The 23,751-nt window shown below is 36.3% G+C and overlaps 1 protein-coding gene across 1 annotated transcript; it reads left to right on the top strand.

Annotated features, from left to right (window-relative positions):
- Positions 1-5,517: 5,517 nt before the first annotated feature.
- slc2a1b (solute carrier family 2 member 1b) lies at positions 5,518-23,451 on the top strand. The gene is made up of 10 exons (XM_039692177.2): positions 5,518-5,879; positions 14,335-14,430; positions 16,936-17,096; positions 17,186-17,426; positions 17,533-17,695; positions 17,797-17,984; positions 18,081-18,185; positions 19,254-19,355; positions 19,476-19,679; positions 19,765-23,451. Exons 1-10 carry the CDS (start codon positions 5,865-5,867, stop codon positions 19,960-19,962), a joined length of 1,473 nt encoding a protein of 490 aa, XP_039548111.2. The 5' UTR covers positions 5,518-5,864; the 3' UTR covers positions 19,963-23,451.
- Positions 23,452-23,751: the final 300 nt, after the last annotated feature.

Genomic DNA, 23,751 nt, shown 5'->3' with positions numbered 1-23,751 from the left:
TGGGATGTGGTTCAAGTGGTAGAACACACTTTGATGATGGTGCTGAATTTGCCTGTACTTTTCTCCAAAGCTATACAGTAAAATGACTTGATAATACATAGAGTAATAGCCAGGGTCCCTCTGAACAGGAATCAATTGAGAGAATCAGCAAACCTATGAAGGAACACTTTTAATGAGTGTTTGAAAATGGGATGTGGTTCAAGTGGTAGAACACACTTTGATAATTGGAGTGAGTTTGCCTGTACTTTTCTCCAAAACCATACAGTAAAATGACTTGATAATACATACAGTAATAGCCAGGGTCCCTTTGAACAGGAATCAGTTGAGAAAATGAGCAAACCTATGAAGGAACACTTTTAATGAGTGTTTGAAAATGGGATGTGGTTCAAGTGGTAGAACGCACTTTGATGATTGGGGTGAGTTTGCCTGTACTTTTCTCGAAATTTATACAGTAAAATGACTTGATAATACATACAGTAATAGCCAGGGTCCCTCTGAACAGGAATCAGGTGAAAGAATGAGCAAACCTATGAAGGAACACTTTTTATGAGTGTTTTAACATGGCATGTGGTTTAAGTGGTAGAACGCACTGTGATTATGGTGCTGAATTTGCCTGTACTTTTCTCAAAATTTATACAGTAAAATGACTTGATAATACATACAGTAATAGCCAGGGTCCCTCTGAACAGGAATCAATTGAGAGAATGAGCAAACCTATGAAGGAACATTTTTTATGAGTGTTTGAACATGGGACGTGTAAATAGTTTGAACATGGGAGCGCATATATATATACAGTGTATATATATATATATATATATATTTAATGATAAGTGAAAGATTAAAAGCCACTAAAATCCGATTGTATCATATTTGTCATTTACATTGACATAAAAAAGTTAAATAAGTAAATAAATAAATAATCATCACTACATATAATAATAACGAGTGTATACATTATACAAACATTAAAAAACAACAAAAAATGCTAAATGAATGTATTGATAATTAACATTAATATTCAATTTCATTCACATTGATAAAGTAGGCAATAATAATGTATAATATATATATATATATATATATATATATAAACATTCAAATTAACAATTAAATGTAAAAAAAAGTAATGATGTATGATAATTAACATTAACACGAGCATGAATAAATTAAATCTTTAAAAAATAAAATTGAAATTGATGTAAATCATATATAGGCCAACCAACATAAAAATAATAATAAAAAAATAGTGTCTAAAAAACGTAAATATTAACAATAAAAATGCATGATACATTTTTAATAATATGAAATTGAATACATTATAATAGGTATAATTAATATTTAAGCCTAGAAACATTACAAATAACAACAAACAAACAATATTAAAAGTCATGTTTTAGGAAAAAATCATGAAATTGTATTATTTGTGTCCTAATACGATGGAAAATAGCAGGAAAAGGAGTCTTAAAATCAATTTGGGCGTCTTTCAGTACCCATACCGTAAGTGCAGGATTTGACGCGCATGATAAAAAAATGTGCGGCTGGCTTGACCGTGTATTTTTCAAGCGCGGCCCACTTGACCGCAGTCGCGTCGCGTGTGTTGCGTTCATATGCGCGTGCACGAAATGAAACTCGCATTTTTCAAGCAGAAATGTGGAGACCAGAAATACTGTACAATATGTGAATGATGGCACTCCCAATCAAAGTACACATTATAAAGACACTGATTATCTAGTCTCAGTTTAGTTAAAAACTCTAAACAACTGCACTAATTATGCAAGATAGAAACCAATGTATTGGCAATTTGACATTGATTGACTATTGATTTATAGGCTATATTGAATTTAAAATGATGATTAGCTGGACATTCTGGTCAATATGAATGCAAATCCCTCAGTAAATAACAATAAATCAAGATTTGCTTCAACATGCATAAAAAAAATAAATAAATAAAAATCATAGGCTACTGATTCCGAAAATACCCTGGCTGTAGATTGAATCAAAATTAATCCCAAAAGCCAAAGTTCAGGGTTGTACTTTATTATTTTCTTCTTATTTATGTTTACGTTAATATTCACTTGTTATCTTAACATTCTATAAAAATGCTTTATTCAGTAAATATTGTTTGTTTGAACCTCATTCTGTTCTATATTGTTGTACTTGTTCTTTGACTGTTTTGTTTAAAGGAGGGAGGATTGTATGGGCGGTATTGAGTGGCAATGGCAAATGGTTTACATGGCTCACGGCATCACAGATCAGGTAGAGGGCCCCATAGCAGAATTTTGCTTAGGGCCCCAGGGGGAGGTCAGGATTGGCAAAAAAGGATTGTATTTTTTCCCGAAATCTAAGCGTTTTTTATTTTTTCGAGTTTTTCCATTCAATCCAGATTATTTCTTTTCGAATAAATAAATAAATAATAATAATTTAAAAAAAACAATTAACAACAATATGAGGAACTCTTTTGCTCATTTGTCTCATCTCTGACATTTTGCAATCTTTATAAATAATAATAAGACCATAAGATGAGGCATTGCGTTTGGACATAAACACGGCTAGATAAGGCAATTTGGAAGGTGACAAATTCAACTGAATATATTCCTTCATATAGCCCGTGAGGGGGGAGGAGGAGGGGGGGGGGGTGCCCTTTTTTCAGGTCAGAGCAACTGCCCCTCAAAATTCCTGTGCACGTCCCTGGGGTCACATGATCCTTCAGAAATCATTCTAAAATGCTGATTTATCAGTGCTGGAAAATACACATAGAAAACTGTTATTTTAAATTGTAATAATATTTCAGAAAATTACTGTTTTTATTTTTTATCAAATAAGGCTAATGTTTTATTTTTTATCTAATGAACATAAGAGACTTCTTTCAAAAACATTAAAAATAGTAATATTTCCAAACTTTTTACTGGTAGCTAATATAATATAATATATATATATATATATAATAACTGTAATTTAATTACTTTTCCCTTAAAAAAAAGTACAATGAGGGATTACTCAGAATTTTTCTATAATTTAATATATATATATATATATATATATATATATATATCCATAAAAGTGTGCATAATCTTATATAATACCGTTATATATTCTCATTTGAACTTGAATTTTGGTATCTTCCTGCATTTGTTTCAGGACTTGATTCACTTCTACGCTCTTCTGAAGGCTTGAGGTGACGGACATCCTGGAACTGTCTCCCAGGTTTAAAACATTCATGATTGATTCATAATTGTTCATAAATGTCTGTTTTTGTTTTCTTTAGAATATCAAAGGAATTTAACAATGCGACAAAAGGTGCGCACTTGTAACTTGTCGTCAGTTTTTTCGTATTCATCTGTAGTTTTGCCAATGCGACGTTGTTTCCTGCTCTTCCAGATTGATTATTTTGTTTGTGCGATAAGCAGATACTTCCCCACCAACTCAAACAAAACCTCTGTGTTGTAATGAGTTGTTACGCATTACCCCCCTCTCATCTCTTGTTTTCCCACGATCCAAAGGGAATTGTCTGTAGGAGTGAGACACAATCGCTCTTTGAGCTTCTCTCCAAATACTTCTTCAAATCTGGTGGCGTAATCACTGATTTAGTATAATGGGTCACTGAATGGTCTTTGGTACTGCAGTTTGAGGTAACTCATGCCGCACAGTTACCTGGACACCCGTTTCTTCTCTGCAGAAATGTGCCTTAGCCACACAAGCCTGATATTTCAAGACAAGTCCTTATCTCCCAAAATCTTTACCTTATGATAGTGGAGTGGATCTGGTGATTAGTATTTATTTACTAACCTCTCTAGAATCTTATATGTAAAGCAAATAAGTGAGTTTGAATAAGAGTTGAGAAATAAAGCAAGTTATTAAAAACAAATATTGGCATTTCCAAAGTGCGTTTCGCTCTCTGATTACCCAGACTTTTCTGTCGCCAGATACTATTGTTTTCATTAGATATCAAAGGAATAAGACATGAAAGGTTTCTTTCTATTTTGAACATGTTGGAAAGATTGTTTTCTTCTTCTTACACACTTCCTTAATCTCCCCTTGAAGAAAAACATTTTTTTTAAGGATCAGAAATTCACTATCAAGCACTTCATTTTCAATATGGACCGCTCACAACGAAACTGTCTTTTCAAGAACATTTATTTTGCTGTGTATTTGCCAAATATCCTTATTAAGTCATATAACTATTTTGTTATGAAGAAAAGAAACACAACCATAATGACAGCATCGTTTGAAACTGAGCTTAGTGAACAGAGTTTTGAAAATGTGATACTTTTTTGTAAAAAATAGTACAAAAAAGCAGACACTACATTTCTCCAAAAACATAGCTCATAACCGTCTCTCACAGAAATGTACTTGGTTGATAAGACTGATTTCTGGTGATGTGTTATAACGCTATTTTGCCCATTCATATACTCTATATTTCGTAATTTCCCATAGATACAGTCGGTTGGTCTGGGAACGCCCCCGGGAACGCCCCGTCACGTGGTGTGAATTTAGCCCGTGGGGGAAAACATTGCCTTGGCGCTCATTGAAATACATGGGACAATCATGCCGAAGAGTTGCGGTGTCGTTTTCTGTACCACCAATAAACTAACAAATTATAAATTGAAGTTCTACAGCCTTTCTTACATACATACAGAACCAGATAGGAGGACAAAATGGCAAAATTAATCATACCTTATTAGATTACTGTGTGAGTAGAGGTCCGTGTGATACAGTAGTAGATGTTTAACTCGTATTAGGCAGTGGGTCAGATTTGTCTGACTTTACATCCCTTACGAAAAAGAACTATAGTAATCCTATGGCTATTAGTATTCTATAGTAGTGTATAATACTTCTGTGATGTTCATTACTTCTAGGCTATGTCCCAAAATACTAGTATTCCTATAGGATTAACGTTACTATAATATTTTGTCCTAAAATACTACAAGATTCCTTTAGTTGTTTTTCATAAGGGATGTTATTAGCGTTATCAGCTGAAGGTTATCAGACTGCAGTCTGTGAGAATTCGGATAACTGTCAGCAAAGTCCCTCTGCAACTTCGTAGCGACTACTAATGATCACCGTTTTACAAAAGGATTAATAGTTTGGAGTGAAGCATACGTACAATTGGTAAGTGACATGGTTTTATGGACTTAGTAACTTATACGCAAGTTGATTGAGTTACAGGCTTGTGTTGCCGGTAGCTTCCGCGATGTCTTACCTGAAGATTCAACCAGATATAATAGTCTGGAAACGACACCTCCGGCCATTTGGTTGGGTCATTGACCCAGTTTTTAATTAAATAAGGGCAATCATAACCTATTACAGTTAATTTTGCAATGTCTTGTTGCCGGTCGGCAGGCATAAATGACTCGCAAAATGACATTTTTGTCATTCAAATACATAGGATGGTCGCGCTGCTTTCCCCCACGCCGACCACGCCCTCCAACTATGACGCGTTGCCGACTGTATCTATTAGCCAATCACAGAGCACATTTCCATTCGAGCCTGCCCACCTCACTCTCGGTATTGTTGCGTCATACATATTAACCAGGAGAAGCAGGACAGCATCTCAGTCTCCCCGGGTCGAGCAGATAACTTTAGGTTTCGAGAAATAGACCAGATACGAAAAAAAGAGGAGAAACATCTTAAATAAGAGGGAGTTATCAGAAGAAGTTCGTGAGAGGCATCTGAAAGCATTTACTCGGTCTCCCTCTGAAGCTACATCATACTTGTCGAAGCTGCATTTAACGTTATAGCCTACAACTTTTTTTATTGTTACTTTTATTTACAAGTCGACTTCTGAGGAAAACCGAGGAAAAAGAGGCGAAGTTCCAGCTGAGTTAACGTGCGTCGATACGTCATCGAACATTTGACAAGACGTGATGGAGGGCGAAAAGGTAACTAAAAAACTATTTTCCCCGGTCACATTACAAAAATAAGAGAGAAAACTTAATTAAAAAGTATGTGGAAAATGGTATTGGTCAGTATTGATATTTCTGTGTGTCTAGTTTAGTTTTCTGAATCTCAGGCATGCATAACTTACACGTCAGTTATTAACGTTAGCCGCATAGCTTCGCGAGCCTTCATTTCGAGCTCTGAAATTGTGAAAAGTTGACAAACTAGTTTGGTGACAAAAACCAAAATAAACCCGTACCACATGTTGAGAGATGACACATGGGTAGCCGAGCTGTGATGAGTTAACATCAGTGTGTTACAGCTTCCTATAAACTGGAAAGTGTTAATCGGAGTCAGGCAATGGGGGAACTCGTTTGTATAAAAGAGAGAGGCTGTGTTTCAATTCAAAAAGCGAGTACGCTGCCAACATAGACAACATGTGGACGTAGTTGGCTTGTTCGCTGGTTATGTCTCTAAAGCACAGTGAGATGACTGTGTAGACAGCGTCTGTAGGTATCATTGGTGGCTCCTGAGCTGTGATGACCAATAATGTTGTCTTTTGTTGGAAGCGTACTTGAGAATCGTGGTGTACGTGCCCACTTAATTCATCGGTAGCCAGCTCTTTTCTTTTCAAATTTAGTACTTTATTGGCATGATGTGTTTAAATACAATATTGGAAAAGCAGAACAAATAAATTCAATATACTATTCTTTATATACATTTTTTTTCTTGTACGAAAAGATTTTGTTTTCATAATGATTATAATTATGAAAGTGTTTTGGTAATTATAAAAAAATACATGCTATATATATATATATATATATATATATATATATATATATATATATATTGGCATGAAACACATCACATATATATATACAAATATCTCCTCCAAACAATATCATTATGAATATTAAGTACATATATGACTGCATCTTATTGGCTGAGTTTACCTTAAAATAACCTTCAAATTCATCAGTATGTTTTAACTGGAAAACTCCATCTCTTTTTTTTTTTTTTTTTTGGCACTATTTAAACTAGTGACTAATACTGAGCTAGAGATTAGTACGTGACTATAGAAGGCTGTTGTATGGCTAACCTAACCACAGATGCATGATCTGCGTGATCATCACCCATGATAGATCAAGTGTCTTTCAGATTTCTTAGAGCTTAGAGACTTTACAAGGTATTGTTGGTTGATTTTATTTCCTTTAATCACAATAGACAGAAGCAAATCATATAAACAATCAGAATGTTTTAGAGCAGTGGTTCTCAACTGGCTTGTTCATGAGACCCACATTTTCCTATGAAAAATGTGTGTCTCATGAAAAACCAAAACCAAGTGTACAACTCTTCATGAGAAGAAGTTTTGGTTTTATTTTTTGGTCTTGGTTTTATTTTTCAAGGCCGACCAACACAAACCGAGGCATTGGGGGGAAAAAAGAAAAAAAAAAAAGAGTTGTACACTTCATTTTGGTTCTTCATTTTGGTTTTTTTTAACACAAACCGAGGCATTGGGGGGAAAAAAGTGGTGGCGAGACCACTTTCCTATATATATAGGACATATTTTTTATGTCACTACAAGTTCGATTAAATGAGGAAAATTTTGTATTTTTTAAATATGAAGGAAAAACACTAAACTTGGTAATGGTATTTTTCTGACAAAACTATTCTGTAAATAAAAGGCAAACTACACCTAGGTTTATTTTACTATGCAAAAAAAGTGCATATAAATACAAAAAGCTCACAGGAAAAAGCATACATTGATTACAACATAATCAGTTATTAATATTTTGTTGGTTCTCTTTTATTTTGACAGCCTGGCCAAAAATGATGTCTGCACAATTTAGCACGTTTCATTGCTTTATCACAAATAAAACTATTATCTCCAAGCCCAGCTAAAATGATTACAAAATGGTTAACATATTTTTAATAACATTTTAATTAATGTCAATTTTCCTCGGCCGGACATCACTTTTGGCCACTACTGTATGTCTAACATTAAATTTAGCTGTGAATTATGGTTTTGCTGATTTAATCTAGTTTTCGGTTGACGTGCTGGGAATGATGGAGCTGTCCCTATGGAGAGGAAAGCTGCAGCTGGGTTCTATCTAGGGAACACTCAACATAACCCTGCCAGAGAGGTTGTGTTCTTGACCCGTTCCCAGCACACTGCCTAGTGTTTTGGCTGTGTTGTACAGCGCTCTTCATTCATTGTGCACTGCGTGTGCCTCGCTAATACCAGAGAAACGTACACACACATTGTTGGTTGTTAAGACAACCCTCGTGCTTGGGTTTTTCATTCCAAACCAGCTTCTGGTTTTAAACGAGTGTGAAGAGTGTATGCTTGTCGGAAAGGTTTTAGGATCTGTTTACACCTGCACTCTCAGAAAAAAAGGTACAAAAGCTGTCACTGGGGCTGTACCTTTTCAAAAGGTACACTTTTGTACCCAAAGGCTGCATATTGGTACCTTAGTGGTGCATATTATCACATAAAATGTACATATTAGCACCTAAAATGTACATATTAGTACCTAAATGTACATATTAGCACCTAAAATGTACATATTAGCTCCTGAAATGGACATATTATCACCTAAAATGTACATATTAGGACCATAAATGGACATATTAGATCCTGAAATGGACATATTAGCACCTAAAATGTACATATCAGCACCTAAAATGTACATATTAGCTCCTGAAATGGACATATTATCACCTAAAATGTACTTAGCACTTAAAATGTACATATTTAGTACCTAAATGTACATATTAGCACCTAAAATGTACATATTATGACCTGAAATGGACATATTAGCACCTAAAATGTACATATCAGCACCTAAAATGTACATTTTAACACTTAAAATGGACATATTGGCACCTAAAATGGACAAAAGTTTACCTTTTGAAAAGGTACAGCCCCAGTGACAGCTTTTGTACCTTTTTTTCTGAGAGTGTGGTATTATTAAGATACGTTTTGGTTGATCTGATCACAAGTAGACGAGGGAGACGCGTTCCCTGGCTAGCGTGCTTCTCATGATGTTTACGCATTAGGTCAGTGGGCGGAGAGTAGATGTCTTTTGTGGCTGTTCAAACACTTTGACCACTCTACAAAAGCAATCCCGTCGAATGCCTTTTTGACTACCACTGGAAGTGGTCGAAAGTGGACAAGCTCAAAAAGTTGTAGAGCTCAAAAAGTTTTACACCTGTATTTAGCGTTGTTCACTTTTGTGCATCGTAAGGTGTCAACAGGGCCTTCGATTTTATGCCTGACCATAAATCATTCTTGTATGAATAGGCAGCATTGCCACACCTGTCACTCACCTGTCAGGTTTTACACTAGTATTTGTGTAGGAGGACAACTTTGTCATTCTCTCTTTCTCGCTTTCATTTTATTCCTCCTAATTGTTCTCCTGATACCTTGGTTCTTTAAAAACAAAAAGCAACTGCCCAGTGAGCATTTTTACGAAGGCGCCACCTCCTAAGAAATTATTGGTTTCATACAGACTTCCAAAGAGTCATGTGGCATGTCTAATGATCTACAATGAATTCTATTGAGCTTTAGGCATAACCAACATTGATTATTTCCTGGTAGAGATGGAACGATAAAATAAAAACTCAGAGTTTGAATTAATTTTGGTCTTTTAATGGTTCCTTTCACCAACTGCCAAACCACACACACAGTTTTTTGGGATTGGCTGCTAAGGATAAACAAACTAGATAAAGGCATCTGAGTTTTTCATTTGATACATGCCTTTATGTCTTCTTACCATCATGTATTGGCTATGAAGGCAGCATTTTTCAGAAATGTTTCAGGCAGAATTTGTACATGGCTGAAAACATGTTATTCTGTCTAATCAGTTCAAAATGTTGAAAATTACAGCTGTGGCCACAAAATCAGGTAATTGGGGGCAGGTGGTACAGTTGACCTGTACTTCATCAAGTGGAACTAACAAGCTTTCTGCGCAATTCTCAATTTGCAAAGAGACATTTGGAGAAATTGATTAAAGATTAAACCTAAAGCAAACTGTCAGAAGACTTGATTCTATTTTCCCTTCTCAAGTCAGGCTGTTCCTGTCATTTCAGCCTAATGGGTGCTAATAAAGGGATTTTTAAGGGATTATGGAACGATGGAATTCCAAGTGCCATTGAGGTAATTTATTTCCATGAAAAATCAAGGGGCGAACCGGTGCTGAGCTGTAATTGTTAATCCGAGTCGTTTGAAAGGGAGAGCAGAGTTTTTGCTTGAGGTCATTTACTGTGGGTTACATAATATTGTTTGTAGTGTTAAATCCTGCTGGGGTTGTGTTACAGTAAAGGATAGCGTTGTCAGCACTGTAAAAATACAGAAAGGTGTATGTTGACGTCTGTTGAAAACAATTCAGTGGAGTTGTGAGTGGCTTAAACCATGTCATTAGTGTAGTGTCTCCCAGACTTTACTGATCTAGAAGCTGGCAGATAGATGCTGCTTGAAAAGAAAAGGGGGGCGACGTGCCAGTCGAGTGAGAGAGGCAGAAAGAGAGATCTTTGTCTAGTTTGTTGCAAACAAGTAAGTTTGAGTAAGCTCTTATTGAGTACAAACCAGACAGCTTCTCTTGAATATCTAAAATATCTTAATGTCTTTGCATTAGATATAGAATGTCAAACCTAGGTGGCATCTACAAAAATTCTCAGATCTAGGCTAACCTTCCTTTTTCGAGTATGTTTTGCAATTACTTACTTTGAACTTTTGTTATCTGGTGCAATGATGCTCATAATTTATAACGCCCCGATAGACTCCTTTTGCTTCAATCAGGGGTAAAACGAAGTTCGAAATATGTGACCAGCGATATACTGTTAGCGAATATCTGACGCCTCTGCGTACACCTACCAATTATGTAATCGCCACTGACCAATGGTAGTATAAAGGTGTTTACCAGTTTACCAGAACTTTTGGGGAAAGTTTGCTTTGGCAAGCTGTTTCAAACTCCCACAACGAACTTCTTTTTGGCTTGATTTTGTTTGAAATTATCTCATATCAAGGCCTCGAATTAGAGCCTGGTAATAATTAACCATTAAAATAAATAAAGGAATAAATTGATTGGAAAATCAGCAAGTACAAGCAAGTAAATGATTAGTCCGGCTCACGATTATATGATTAAACTGATGTAAATAAGTAGCGACAGTATCCTTTAAGTTGTGACAGTATCCTAGTTGAGCGTGTTTCTTGTGAACTAAAATTGGTACAAACAATAAAGCATTTTATTGTCACGTACACATTCTTCATGTTCATATAATTGGCAAGTGGAATCAAATAAGTAATATTCTCAGTTGCTATAAATGCGTTTCTGGCAGAATGTCATGCTGTGCCATTCAGCGTACTTTCTAAGAACAGGTTTCATCAATGTCAGTCTCACTGCAGTTTTCTGAGTACGTACGTAATTGTGTTCTCTTCCTGATGAGACGGTATTTTAGTACATCACAGTACTCTTTTTATCAAATATGAAATATGATTTTTTTTTGGTTACACTTTATTTTAAGGTGATGTAGTTACAATGTACAGTACTTGCTTCTTAAGTACTGAGTTACATTAATTAACTACATGTATTTACTATATACTTGAATTTATCATGCATAATTTACTGTTATTACTTTGTGTAGTGTATTAACATATAACTACGTAACGTCACCTTATAATAAAGTGTTACCTTGCGCCTTTAGATTTGATCACCACTGAGCAAAAAGTGAATCAAGACATAATATTTTGCAGAAATTGCAGAACAGATTTCAAATAGTTTCCAGTCATCCCTGTAATGAAATTTTTGTTACGAAAAATGATTGAAAAAATATTTTCTTATAAGTTGTTCCCCCTACAAGTAAGTTAGAGTCCAGAATCAAAAGGCTTTTTAGTGTTTTAAGCAATGTAAAGATCAACTCAAGTTTGTTATGTAACTCTGAGGGGCCCAAAATCGAGAGGGATAACAAGCCTCTGAGCTTTGCTATGAATAGTGAGGTTTATTTGCATGTTAATTTGGTTGCTCCAATAGAGCTGGCGTCCTGTTGCCTGTGTTACCGAGGCATTTGTTTTTGCATTTTTTTTTACAGGAAGTCAACAAGGTTTTTTTGGTTATACTCTGGATATTATGATAACATTTAGAAAAGTCCTTTTTATTCTCATTCAAACTGTTAAAAAAAAAGAATCCTAAATGTAAACCAGTACGCTGACACAAAGAAATAAGCACTGAGCCGAAATATGCGTCCAAGTCAACTGTCAGTGTGTGATATCAGCTGAAGGGCGTGACTGTTTACGTTGTGAGCAGCGTAGATTCAGGATGACGAAGCTAAAAAAATTATGTAACCATTAAAAATTGTCACACACACACTAAACTTCATAGATAGTGCCAGGCTAATGTTATATTCTGGTTGAACTGTGTTTATGTACTGTTGTTGCATGAATGCAGTGTGTAACTAGGCATGTCTACATGGTAATATAGGGTAAAGGCAGGAATCTGGAGAGGAATGTTTCATAGCCAAACATACGCCCTCCCCTCGAGTAAGACTTAAGTCAAATCTTCCATATTTAGTAGGTTCATCTTTCTTAAAGAGATACTAGCACTCTGCTGTGTCTGTTCTGAGCAGTGTTTTCTAACAGCATTGATGTTTTAGCAGCAGGAAGGATGTAGTTAACTTCTTAGGGAAGTCAACTTCACTGAGGATTCTGTTTATTGCCTTTTCATTTGTGTGGACTTGTGTGCGAGTTTGACTGGATTTTGGTCATTTGTAGGTTTTAAACTACAGAATGAATATTTAAGTGCCTCCTAGAGGTTTTGGGTTTGTGTGTATTTGGCCTCCTGCATGTTTCGAGGCTGGTTAAACAACAAAGTCTTGAACTCTATGAACTGCAGCCTCTACTACACAACGGAGGGAAGGCGTGCCGTGTCCACTTCCTGCCCCCTTTAAGCTCTTACGTCTTCGGCAGAGGAGTGTGCGCATGCGTGTACAAATGTAAGGAGAGCACATATCCAAAACTGGTATATTTCTCTTCTCATCGCTGACTGTCTGTTTATAAAGGAGGAATGCAAACTGTGTAAACAGATCTCCATTCTGAATAGATTTTTAAGTCTTATTGAGCTTGCTAAAATGCAGAACAGATTGGCATTTAAAGCTACTTTAACAAGATCTTTTTCAGAAATAAATACTGTATTTTATCCCATCTTATTATTTAGATACAACTCTTTAAGTAATAATTATGTTGTGGGTTGATTCCCTAAAAGGAAAACAAAATGGCACTATTTGTGCTGAAGTTCATCATCAGATATTCACATTTGTTAAGCTGTCAAAGGCTTGACGTATGCGTCAAGTGACTGTTTAAACAGTGAACAATGTGCTTTAGCTGAGCTGAGCTAAACCGGTTTTAAAGCTGCCTGTGTCTTGTGGATGGGTAACCATGTGAAAGAAAATGTCCATCCCAGGTCCTCTCTGGCTGTGTAAATAAAAATCCAATCCAGTGAGTTCTAAAATAACAGAAACCCAAACAATGATGATGCTGTCTTCACTGGAGAAGAGGGTTTACATAAACCCTTTCTTTATAGGTGCCGATTTAACCACTAGAAATCTCCCCTTAAGTCGTCCAGTAGGCCTGCATCATAATCTTTCACAAGTTCAGGTTCAGTCACTGTAGTTCACAGGAACAATTTCTCAGGTCAAGAGGCACAGCCTCACCCTTATATCATTTCACCCAAACTTGAGTAGAAAATGTGAATGTTGCATTGCATTACTGAAATTTTTCAATCGAGTTTTCAGTTCCCTTTTCACCATCAAGGCTTTGTGTGTTGCAGACAGATTTTGTCAAACCAGACAGTCTGAAAACAAACATACTTCAGGAATGAGGAAAGTGATTTATATTCGGAGTACTTCCCTGTGAGATATTGAAATATATCCCACAAACCTGCAGAAAAATAAACTAAATCTTTCAGGAAGTCATCTGTGTGAGAGAATACATTCTATTGTGTTGAAAGAGAAGGAAATGCTTGTCATTTTGTGCAACACTAATCTTTAATGCCCCACCAGAAAGGGGGGTGATGCTGGATATTTAAACAATATCATTCTTTTGGGAGTACAGAAGATGATATATAAATATGTTTGGTTTGCTCTTAACCTTTTAGATCAAAGGCCCTCGTTAAACTAAGCCTTGACTCAGTAATTAGCGCAGGTTGGCTAAAATGTGGAGCTGTGGTACTGGCTTTCATTTTTGAGGAAGGACGGAATTAAAACGAGCTCTTCAACTACCATGACAATTAGCAGAATGTCAAACAAAAGGTCACCACACCTCTGAGAATAGTTCTGTTTAATGCAGTCAGGTCTGGCCAATCATTGCTTTAGGCTTGAGGGTGATTGGTTGTTTCAAAACAATTCATTGTGTAGCAAAAAATGACTCACTCTTCTTCATTTTTTTTATGCTTTCCTCAACAGCAACTGACCCTGCCGCTGATGCTGGCTGTGGGGACGGCTGTGATCGGCTCACTTCAGTTCGGCTACAACACAGGTGTAATCAATGCCCCGCAAAATGTGAGTGACAAGTACACGCTCCCACAAACACAAAGTCGGAGTGACAAACTCTTTAATGTTCACCCCAACATCCCACGTCCTTGTACTTTGACTTTATCGGAACGCTACCCCTTCACTTATTTATTATGTACTGCTGCAGCTGTGTCCAAATCCCTGTCTGTCAGTAGACACACACACATGCACACTCATGCCAACGCAAGCTAAATGCCTAAGTTACTCTATACAGCTCCTCTGGGACATTTTGCCTTTCATCTACATGTTATTAGTCAATTTGCATCTGTTAAATGAGAAGCTTTTGCCTCTCAAATGAATATTAAATTCTCTGTTCTGGTACTGGGTGAAGGTCATCTCACACATAGCACAGCTTGTTTAGACGTGCATGTTGAACTAGGGGCCAGGCTTTGCTTATGTGAAGTGAATGTGTATGTCTAAAAGACAGAAAAGCTCTTGTGTATAGTTTCTATTTTCTCACTTAAGCCAGGGACACGCTTAACGACTGTAAGGCCGATTATGAAAGTAAATTTGATACTTATGACTGATCATGCCAAAATGCGTTGAGTCATAGACAGTTGCATTCAGTCTGCGTTTTAAAATCTGCTCTACGTGTATTCAGTTACAGTGTTTTAGTCAGTCTTACAGTGTTTTAGCTAGTCGTTAAGTGTGTTTTAGCATTAGAGAAACCAGAGCAGAATTTGATCTTACACACACACACACTTTAAAATTGAACGTTTTTCAAAGATTGTTTCTCATGCTCACCAAGGCTGTTTATTTGATCAAAAACACAATAAAAACAGTTAGTATGAAATATTATTGCAAAAAAAAAACCAACCTGTCAAACAGCGTCATTACTGATTAATTAGCATTATAATATGCTAATTTCGTGCTTTCATTCTCACAGCTAAATATTTAATCTAGATGGTGATCTATATATCTATATATTGGTTTTCAGCCAATATTAGCATTTTTTTTTTCTTGGTATTGGTCAATAATAGACGTGTCGGCAATGGCATCCATATTTAAAAACAATCTTTAACGAGGCTCAAAATGAAAACCATTTTTCACAATATTATTCATTTTAATGTTGTGATGCACACACTTGTTGCATTTCATTTATGCATTTAATAAAAAAAATTAGGATTTAGAATTTTTTTTTTTTAATTTAGACAAAATAGAATACAATTTTAACATTGGCCATTTATCTGCCTATTTTTATTGGCTAGAATTGTATAATAGGTGCATCCATAGAGTTTTAACTACTGAAATACCAACAAACTATACACACTGGCCTCTGGTATTGAATGGCGTGTTTGCTTTCACTGTTTGTGTTGCTAACAGTATTGGTATAGTTTTAGTGCGTGAAACAGTTTTAGGGCCGTGGTTAGGCCAAAATAGGACTAACGTGTGTGGGGGTGTGGGTCTGACGTAGACCCTCTCTATAAATAATCACTTCGATAAGATTACCTCAAGGGCTCCTTGTCTGCAGACCTCCCTTACTGACACTGCACCAATCACCAAAACTGTACTGTGTTACAATGCACTATCTATCCTGAAACTCCTCTATGAATGGACTGTATTATTTGTGACCAGGTGGCTCTTTACTGCGCTCTACAATGTAGGAGTTTTATTCAGATAATGAGTAGTCAACCTGATTAAATAAAAATTGTCGTCAGGTCTTTTCAAACTCATTTGACTTTCATTTGTCATACAATGACAGTGGATTGGAACTGGGGACCGCTTTGGTCATCTTTTACTTTTACTAAACGTAGTTTATAAAGGCTGTTGTCTTTTGAGTTTTTTATAACCAATTTAGCTCAAATAATATTACATTTCCATAAAAAAATAGGTTTGTTAGAAACCAGTCAACTTGCACAGTGAATACAACCAATAACTAGAATCACTCCATAGCTCACCAGTGGTTCTATTAAAAACACCACAGTGTTGTGTAACAGGTTCGTACAATGAGAGGTTAAGGCATATAAATGTAACTATGCCTGATATTTAGGTGATGAATGCACTGAGGGGCTTTCTGCGTGCCTAAAGGGTCAGACAGCTGATGGCGAGAGAAGACAGGCAGGAAGTTAGTTGTAGAAGACTGGCTTGCTGACCCCTATACATCAAAAGATCATACAGATCAAACGTATTTTTATTTTTTTATATGCAACATGTCATTGGGTGACTCCTCTAAAAGCCACCAGTGCTTTATAAGGGTTAGCAACAGACAGTCTCTGTTTATCAACAAACACTTGACACAGAGATACCACAGAAACCTGACTCCTGTGAGTCTCACATTCCATCATGTTACCTAATACTGAGCCAGGTGGTGAGTCCCCTACTGGACACAATTGCTCATCACAGAGCATATTGCTGATATTTGATAATGTTGATGTATTAATCATCTTGTCAAACAAATTGAAAATATTTAAAGCATAAAAATAAATAACATTTTAAAATATAAATAATTTTGTACATTATTAAGTTTCCTATTTTTTTTTTAATGTGATTTAGGTCATTGAGAAGTTCTACAATGAGACATGGTTAGATCGATATCAGGAGATCATCCCTAAAACAACCATGACTACCCTCTGGTCTCTGTCTGTGGCCATCTTCTCTGTCGGCGGCATTGTTGGATCCTTCTCCGTTGGGCTGTTTGTCAACCGTTTTGGAAGGTGAAGTACTGTTGTAACCATTAAAATTATTTAAGGATTAATTGGATAAGTAAATGTTTGATGATAAAACTCTATTTTTCTAATTTCAGGAGGAACTCCATGCTCATGGCTAATGTCCTGGCTTTCATCTCTGCAGCACTGATGGGCTTCTCTAAGATTGCTGCGTCCTGGGAGATGCTCATTATTGGACGGTTTGTGGTGGGCCTTTACTCTGGTCTGTCCACTGGCTTTGTGCCCATGTACGTGGGCGAGGTGTCTCCCACAGCCCTCAGAGGAGCCCTTGGCACCCTTCATCAGCTGGGCATTGTTGTTGGCATTCTCATGGCACAGGTACACATTTTGGACATCTTAATAAATCTGACAGGGACATTTCTGACATTTCAGTTACCATTTTTAATTGTTTTTCTATATTTATGTTCTGTTTTGTGTATTGTAGATCTTTGGTATGGATGTTATCATGGGTAACGACACCATGTGGCCGTTCCTCCTGTGCTTTACCTTCATCCCAGCCGTGCTGCAGTGCTGTTTACTGCCCTTTTGCCCCGAGAGCCCTCGATTTCTGCTCATCATCCGCAATGAGGAAAACAAAGCCAAATCAGGTGAGCATGGACCCACATCACCTAAACATTCACATGTATGCAACAAAGGATACAGCAGAGTACTTTCATTAGTGTAAACAAATGTTTTGATGTGCATTTAGTGCTTAAAAAGCTGCGCGGGACGTCAGATGTGGCCGCAGACATGCAGGAGATGAAGGAGGAGAGCAGACAGATGATGAGAGAGAAGAAAGTGACCATTCCTGAACTGTTCCGCTCTCCTCTCTACCGACAGCCCATGATTATATGCATCATGTTGCAGCTGTCCCAGCAGCTGTCTGGAATCAATGCTGTGAGTACCTGTGTGCACACACACTTACTAGTTCAATGAAGGCAACCTAATCTTAATCCAAACCCACATCTAATGTGTGTTATTGTGGCTGTGTAGGTGTTCTACTACTCTACAAAGATCTTTCAGAAGGCCGGTGTGGAGCAGCCGGTTTATGCTACTATCGGAGCAGGAGTCGTCAACACAGCTTTCACTGTAGTGTCGGTGAGTATCATGATCAACAGAATTATTGCTGGTACTGTAATATTTTTGTAATGTATTTTTAAAAATATATGCTTTTAAAAATACTATATATATATATATTCATGTAATGATTATTTTCTATATTTAATCAGTAATAAATACTATATATATATTTGGGCTGAACGATTTTGAAAAATAATCTAATTGCAATTTTTTTAACCAATATTGTGATTGCGATTTAATATGCGATTACTTTTTTAATTCTTTATTTTCTGCATTGTTCGACAAAGACACGCAATAAATCATTGTATAGTAGGGATGGGAATCTTTAGACACCTCATGATCTACTTTTTTTGTAATTAATATTATTAATTAACAGTTAAAACTTTTTTTGTGTAATTATAGATATTTTTGAAAATAATTGTTAAAAAACACGTTAAGAATTTAAAATAGGTTATTTAAATGAATATAGCTTTTTAAAATATAAAAGCTAGTAAATAAAGAGGAGCTAAAAAAACATTACAAGCAATAAACAATTAAAAATCGCGTTTACGGTAATCATATGGCGATATTGCAAATGCAGGTAATCGTTCAGCCCTAAAAAAAAAATATATATATATATATATATATTGTAAATATATAATGTAAATATATAAAATAAAAAATCAATTGATGAATTGTATATATACCGGTACTATATTTATAAAAAATATATAATAATTAAGATTTATTTATGAGTATTATTATTATTATTTATTTGACATATTTTGCTCTTTTCCTTAAAATTCACTAATGCACAAATTTTTGGTGCAAATTTTTCATGACTATTTTAGATATTTAATTTATTTTTAATATATTAATAATAATATATACTATATAAAATACCTTCTGATATTATGATATTGTTATATGAAATAATTTATTTTACTTATTACACTCATTTATGTCCTTTTAAAATTCTAACTCTTCTTTTAATTGTTATTTGCTGATGCTGTTAATCATAAAAATGACCAAACATTAATCAGCTGCATATTGTGTATACAAGAGAAAGTGAGTATAATATTAATATGATTTGTTATCCTCGCGCAGCTGTTTGTGGTCGAGCGAGCGGGCCGCAGGTCCCTGCACCTCTTGGGACTGCTGGGAATGGCTGGATCTGCTGTATTGATGACCATTGCTCTTGCCTTGCTGGTATGCACATAATATATATTTACATAAATGGCCAAGTGTCAGTTTCACATAGTCATCGTTGTGGTCCAAAGCTTTACAATATATTTGATCTGGCGGCTTTGTTGCTCATCTCTCTAACAGGAAAATGTTCCCTGGATGTCATACATAAGCATAGTGGCTATCTTTGGGTTTGTGGCCTTCTTTGAGATTGGACCCGGCCCCATCCCATGGTTCATTGTGGCCGAACTGTTCAGTCAAGGCCCAAGACCTTCGGCTTTTGCTGTCGCTGGACTCTGCAACTGGACCGCAAACTTTATCGTGGGCATGTGCTTTCAGTATGTCGAGGTGAGATGCCTGTGGGAATTATAAGATTATATTGGCACATTTACGTTGGCTGACTTTTCTCTCTCTTTGTCTTCTACTTGAACAGGAGCTCTGTGGGCCGTACGTGTTTATCATCTTCACCATATTTTTACTCGGCTTCTTCGTCTTCACCTACTTCAAAGTCCCAGAGACCAAGGGCCGGACGTTCGATGAAATCTCGGCCGGTTTCCGTCAGGCAGCATCAGCTGCTGAGAAGCACTCGCCTGAAGAGCTCAACAGCCTGGGGGCTGACTCTCAGCTCTAAACCCCTCTGACCCCGCTTTCCTCATCTGGTCACACTTCTGCACGAAACTACTGAGGAGAAGGGGTCACCGGGCTGTCAATCAAACATTTCCCCCTTCCCACGACTGCACTCAGCTCTTAGTCCCCCCCACTCCCTGATAACCGTGAGACATCTGGGAATGAGGCATGGGGTTTTAAAGGCAGGAAGTAAGAGAAGTTCTCATACTCTTATCAGAAAGATCATCGTTTTAAGACCAGTTTGAGGTGTCATATTTGCTAGTCTTCTGGCTAGTTTTGCTAGGTTTTATGTTTTTTAAAACTATCTTAACTGTTACTTCTGCTCTGCTATGAGTGAAAACCAGACGGCGGTCTCCTGGTCATTCCTGACCTAGACTCTACGCCGTTGATGTCAGAAATCAACAGGCCAAATGTGACTTCTGTACGGTGACTGACAATTTAATACTGTATTCCATGTTACTGTATTACTATTATGAAAGTCTTGTGGCTTTAGCAAACCAGAGTTAGAGAGTTAGCATCAGCTTGGCCTTGGCTAGCAGTCGAAACAATTTAACATACCCCCCAAAAAACCTATTTAAATAATAGGATCAAATATATATATATATAAAACTATATATTTGATTGGTGTAACGATACACATATTCATATGGAATCGTTCGGTACGAGGCTTTCGGTTTTCGGTACGCATTTTCAAACTGAGCGGTTCTTTGGACCATTTTTCCTGCCGACCAAAATTTTGTTATTTCAAATGTTGGCGCGTGGCAAGTTCACTCGAGATGCTGGCGTCACCACAACATTGCCCAACATCAAATGGCAAATGTAATGTAAGCGTAACGAAGCTGAACTACTCGTAACTATGTGGTTGACGGACCGTTTATCAGTTTGGACCAATGCAGCGCGAGCCGATCTTAAAGTCCCCGTGAACCGGAAGTTGCAAACGATTTTTCTCCAGTGCTGTGACGTATTTCCAAGTGAAACAGAATATTGAACAGAGGGCAGGGTTTTACTCTAGCGCTCCTCCTCTCCATCTCTCGCTCATAGCAAACTAACGGTTTGAGGGGAGTGGTTAAGCGTTTCCCCACCCAAACTGTGAAACCTACGTCATCAGAAAAAGAAACCGTTCCAGATCGGAAGTAACTTTTCAGATTTTGATTAAAATTACTAAGGTAAAACATTTTTATTAATATATATTCACTTGCACGGATTAATTGTTCACCACAAGACTAGTAATATGCGCTAACAAAGTAAATAGGTTCAATTTTGATTTCACGGGGACTTTAATCATCAGCACTGTTACTACACAGCCAAATTGAATTTGCCACTGAAGTAATAACATCGCTGTGAGATCTAGTGAGAAACATTCACATTTCTTCGTTATCAACGGATCAAACCGCGCTGACGTGGAAACCAGGAAGAAACTTTGTGTCATGAATGAACTATTTAGTGTCCACAGATCAGCAACATCACCATGGATTTACTGTATAACACTACTAGCTGTAAGTTTGGCAGGAATAGTAGGCTATAACGCTTTCAAGTAACATCACGTCGGTTTTATTTTGACATTATGAATACAATTGCTGCCCTCAAATGTTAATCTGAACTAAAATAAACCTTTCTTCATAACTACTACAATTTAACATTTCAATTTGTCCAAGGAGCTGTTTTGTTTTATATGATCATTGCTCAAAGTAAAAAAAGTTTTGATAAAAATATAATTAAAAAAAAAATTCAATCAAGGAAATTTCTCTGGCATTTCTTTCTTTTTGCTGTATCGAAAACGTACTGAGCCGTGACACAAGTGTATCGTATCGAACCGAACCAGCAATTTTGTGAACCGTTACACCCCTAAAATATATATATATATAAATATAGCTTGTTAAATAGTTTTGACTGCTAACCAATGCTAAGCTCTCTCTCTCTCTCTCTCTATATATATATATATATATATATATATATATATAATTTCTTTTTATTTAACACCGAAAATAAACAACAAATATTCTAGGGTTCTTTTTTAGTTACATTTTATCAACGTCACCAATGAAACAATATGACATCATGTAAATTTAATGTTAAAACTCTTTTGCTCAGCAAGCTTATTTTAACACATTACAGAGTATTTTATCCCTATTCTTACTTTTAAGATGCATCACATCATTTAAATGTATTTATATTTTTATAATGAATTCACTTGGTTTCTCTAGGAATAGTTCTAATATCACTACCAAGAGGAGAGAACCAGAACATTTCCTAAATCGTTTCTTTTTGTTACGTCACCAAATATCACACCTACCCAACTTTTTAATAAAAAGACAGTCACTTTATAATGCATAAAGAGATGTACTCTTTACTGAAAGTATTAGCATCAGCACAAGTGAATGTTGATCATAACATACAGCATACACTCCCACGTTCATAATGTCCCAGTTCAGTCGCACGTCAGTAATGGTTTAGACGGCAATAGTTGAAATGCGTTTTGCACAGTCGACACCCCTCAGCCGATGGAGAAGTTGGGAAACACGGAGAGACCAAAATGCACTGTGACTCGTGGCATGATCGGTGTGCACCGCTCTCTGAGCTGGGAACCACACCATTGATGATGCTGTGTGAAACGGCATGCCTGGCTCCAACGTGCCTTGTCAAGTTTTTTTAGACTTCTAGTTTTCCATTTTGTCGTCTTCTTTCTTTTTTAATTTGTTTTAAACCTAGAATGTTCACCCTTGATAATTCATCTATAAGTATTTGTGATACACTGAACTTGTGGGAACGTATACTGTAATCTGCTGTTTTTAAACACTCCAGAATATGCCTGATTTTCTGACTTTTATTAGTTTTTGTTTGTAGGTGAAATGGGTTTTAAGTCATCTATCTTCTTAGACATAAAATTCATGTAAATAAGGTTTTTTTTGTTTGTTTGTTTCACTTTGAGTGGAGTTTGAGTGTGTGCATGTGATATCTGACCAATTGGTCAGATACAAGAGGTTTAAAAATGAATTTCTTTGTGTTCTAATGCCAGCATCCAGAAAATATATTCACCCGCACAGCATTCCATATGAAATCATCTTGAACGTCTGTGACGTTTTGTACACGAGTGTGTTTTGTGGATCACATGCATGTCTCGCTGAAATCAATGATGTGTGTTGTTTTGAATACTCAGAGAAACAAATCTAAACAAATTTTTTAGCCTATTTGGTGATTTCCAAATGTAACTGTATATAATGATTGTAAAAATAGAATTTGGTTTATTTTATGTTTAAGACCTTGTAGTTTTAATAGCTGTACATGTAACATTTTCATCTGTCGTTTTTCCTGTTTTTGTAACGTAGAATTTCTTCTCTGTAATGCACTATCATGGTAGTACTGTAAGACAAAAACATCTTACTTTTTACCATTCTGTATTTATTAGATCCACTTAATTTATTTAGGTGTGTTTTTTTCTTCAATTTTTACTTCTGTTGTGGAAATAAAATTGTTAGAAAAAACGGTTTTTGTATATGTGAATGTGTGTAGTTTTGCTCAGTTAACGCTTCACAAACGCACCTGATTAAACTCGTTTAAAAACTAAAACTGGCGTCATTTAGGAGAGCTCTCTAGTAGCGCCGCTCGAGCTGATTGTCTGATGATGATCACCTGTTAGAGCTGCAGACATCTGGACCCTCATGAAAAGCAAGCTAAACTATTTAATTTGTAAATCAGAAAAGCAAATGAATTCCTGCAGTGTACTGTAGTTAAGCGTTGGCCTCTCAGAACAAAGCGTGTGTGAGGGTGTGGTGAAATTCTCTGGTCAGTCATG

The sequence above is a fragment of the Pimephales promelas genome, chromosome 8 (genome assembly GCF_988280905.1).
Source record: "Pimephales promelas chromosome 8, fPimPro1.hap1.1, whole genome shotgun sequence".
Lineage (NCBI taxonomy): Eukaryota > Metazoa > Chordata > Actinopteri > Cypriniformes > Leuciscidae > Pimephales > Pimephales promelas.
This window is presented reverse-complemented; position numbering and strand designations above follow the sequence as displayed.

What these genes read in the sequence shown, in the direction of transcription:
- slc2a1b (XM_039692177.2), top strand. An exon ending in TAATCAATGCCCCGCAAAAT is followed by an intron (nt 14,431 to 16,935) that starts GTGAGTGACAAG and finishes AATGTGATTTAG; the next exon opens with GTCATTGAGAAGTTCTACAA. An exon ending in TGTGCTTTCAGTATGTCGAG is followed by an intron (nt 19,680 to 19,764) that starts GTGAGATGCCTG and finishes CTACTTGAACAG; the next exon opens with GAGCTCTGTGGGCCGTACGT.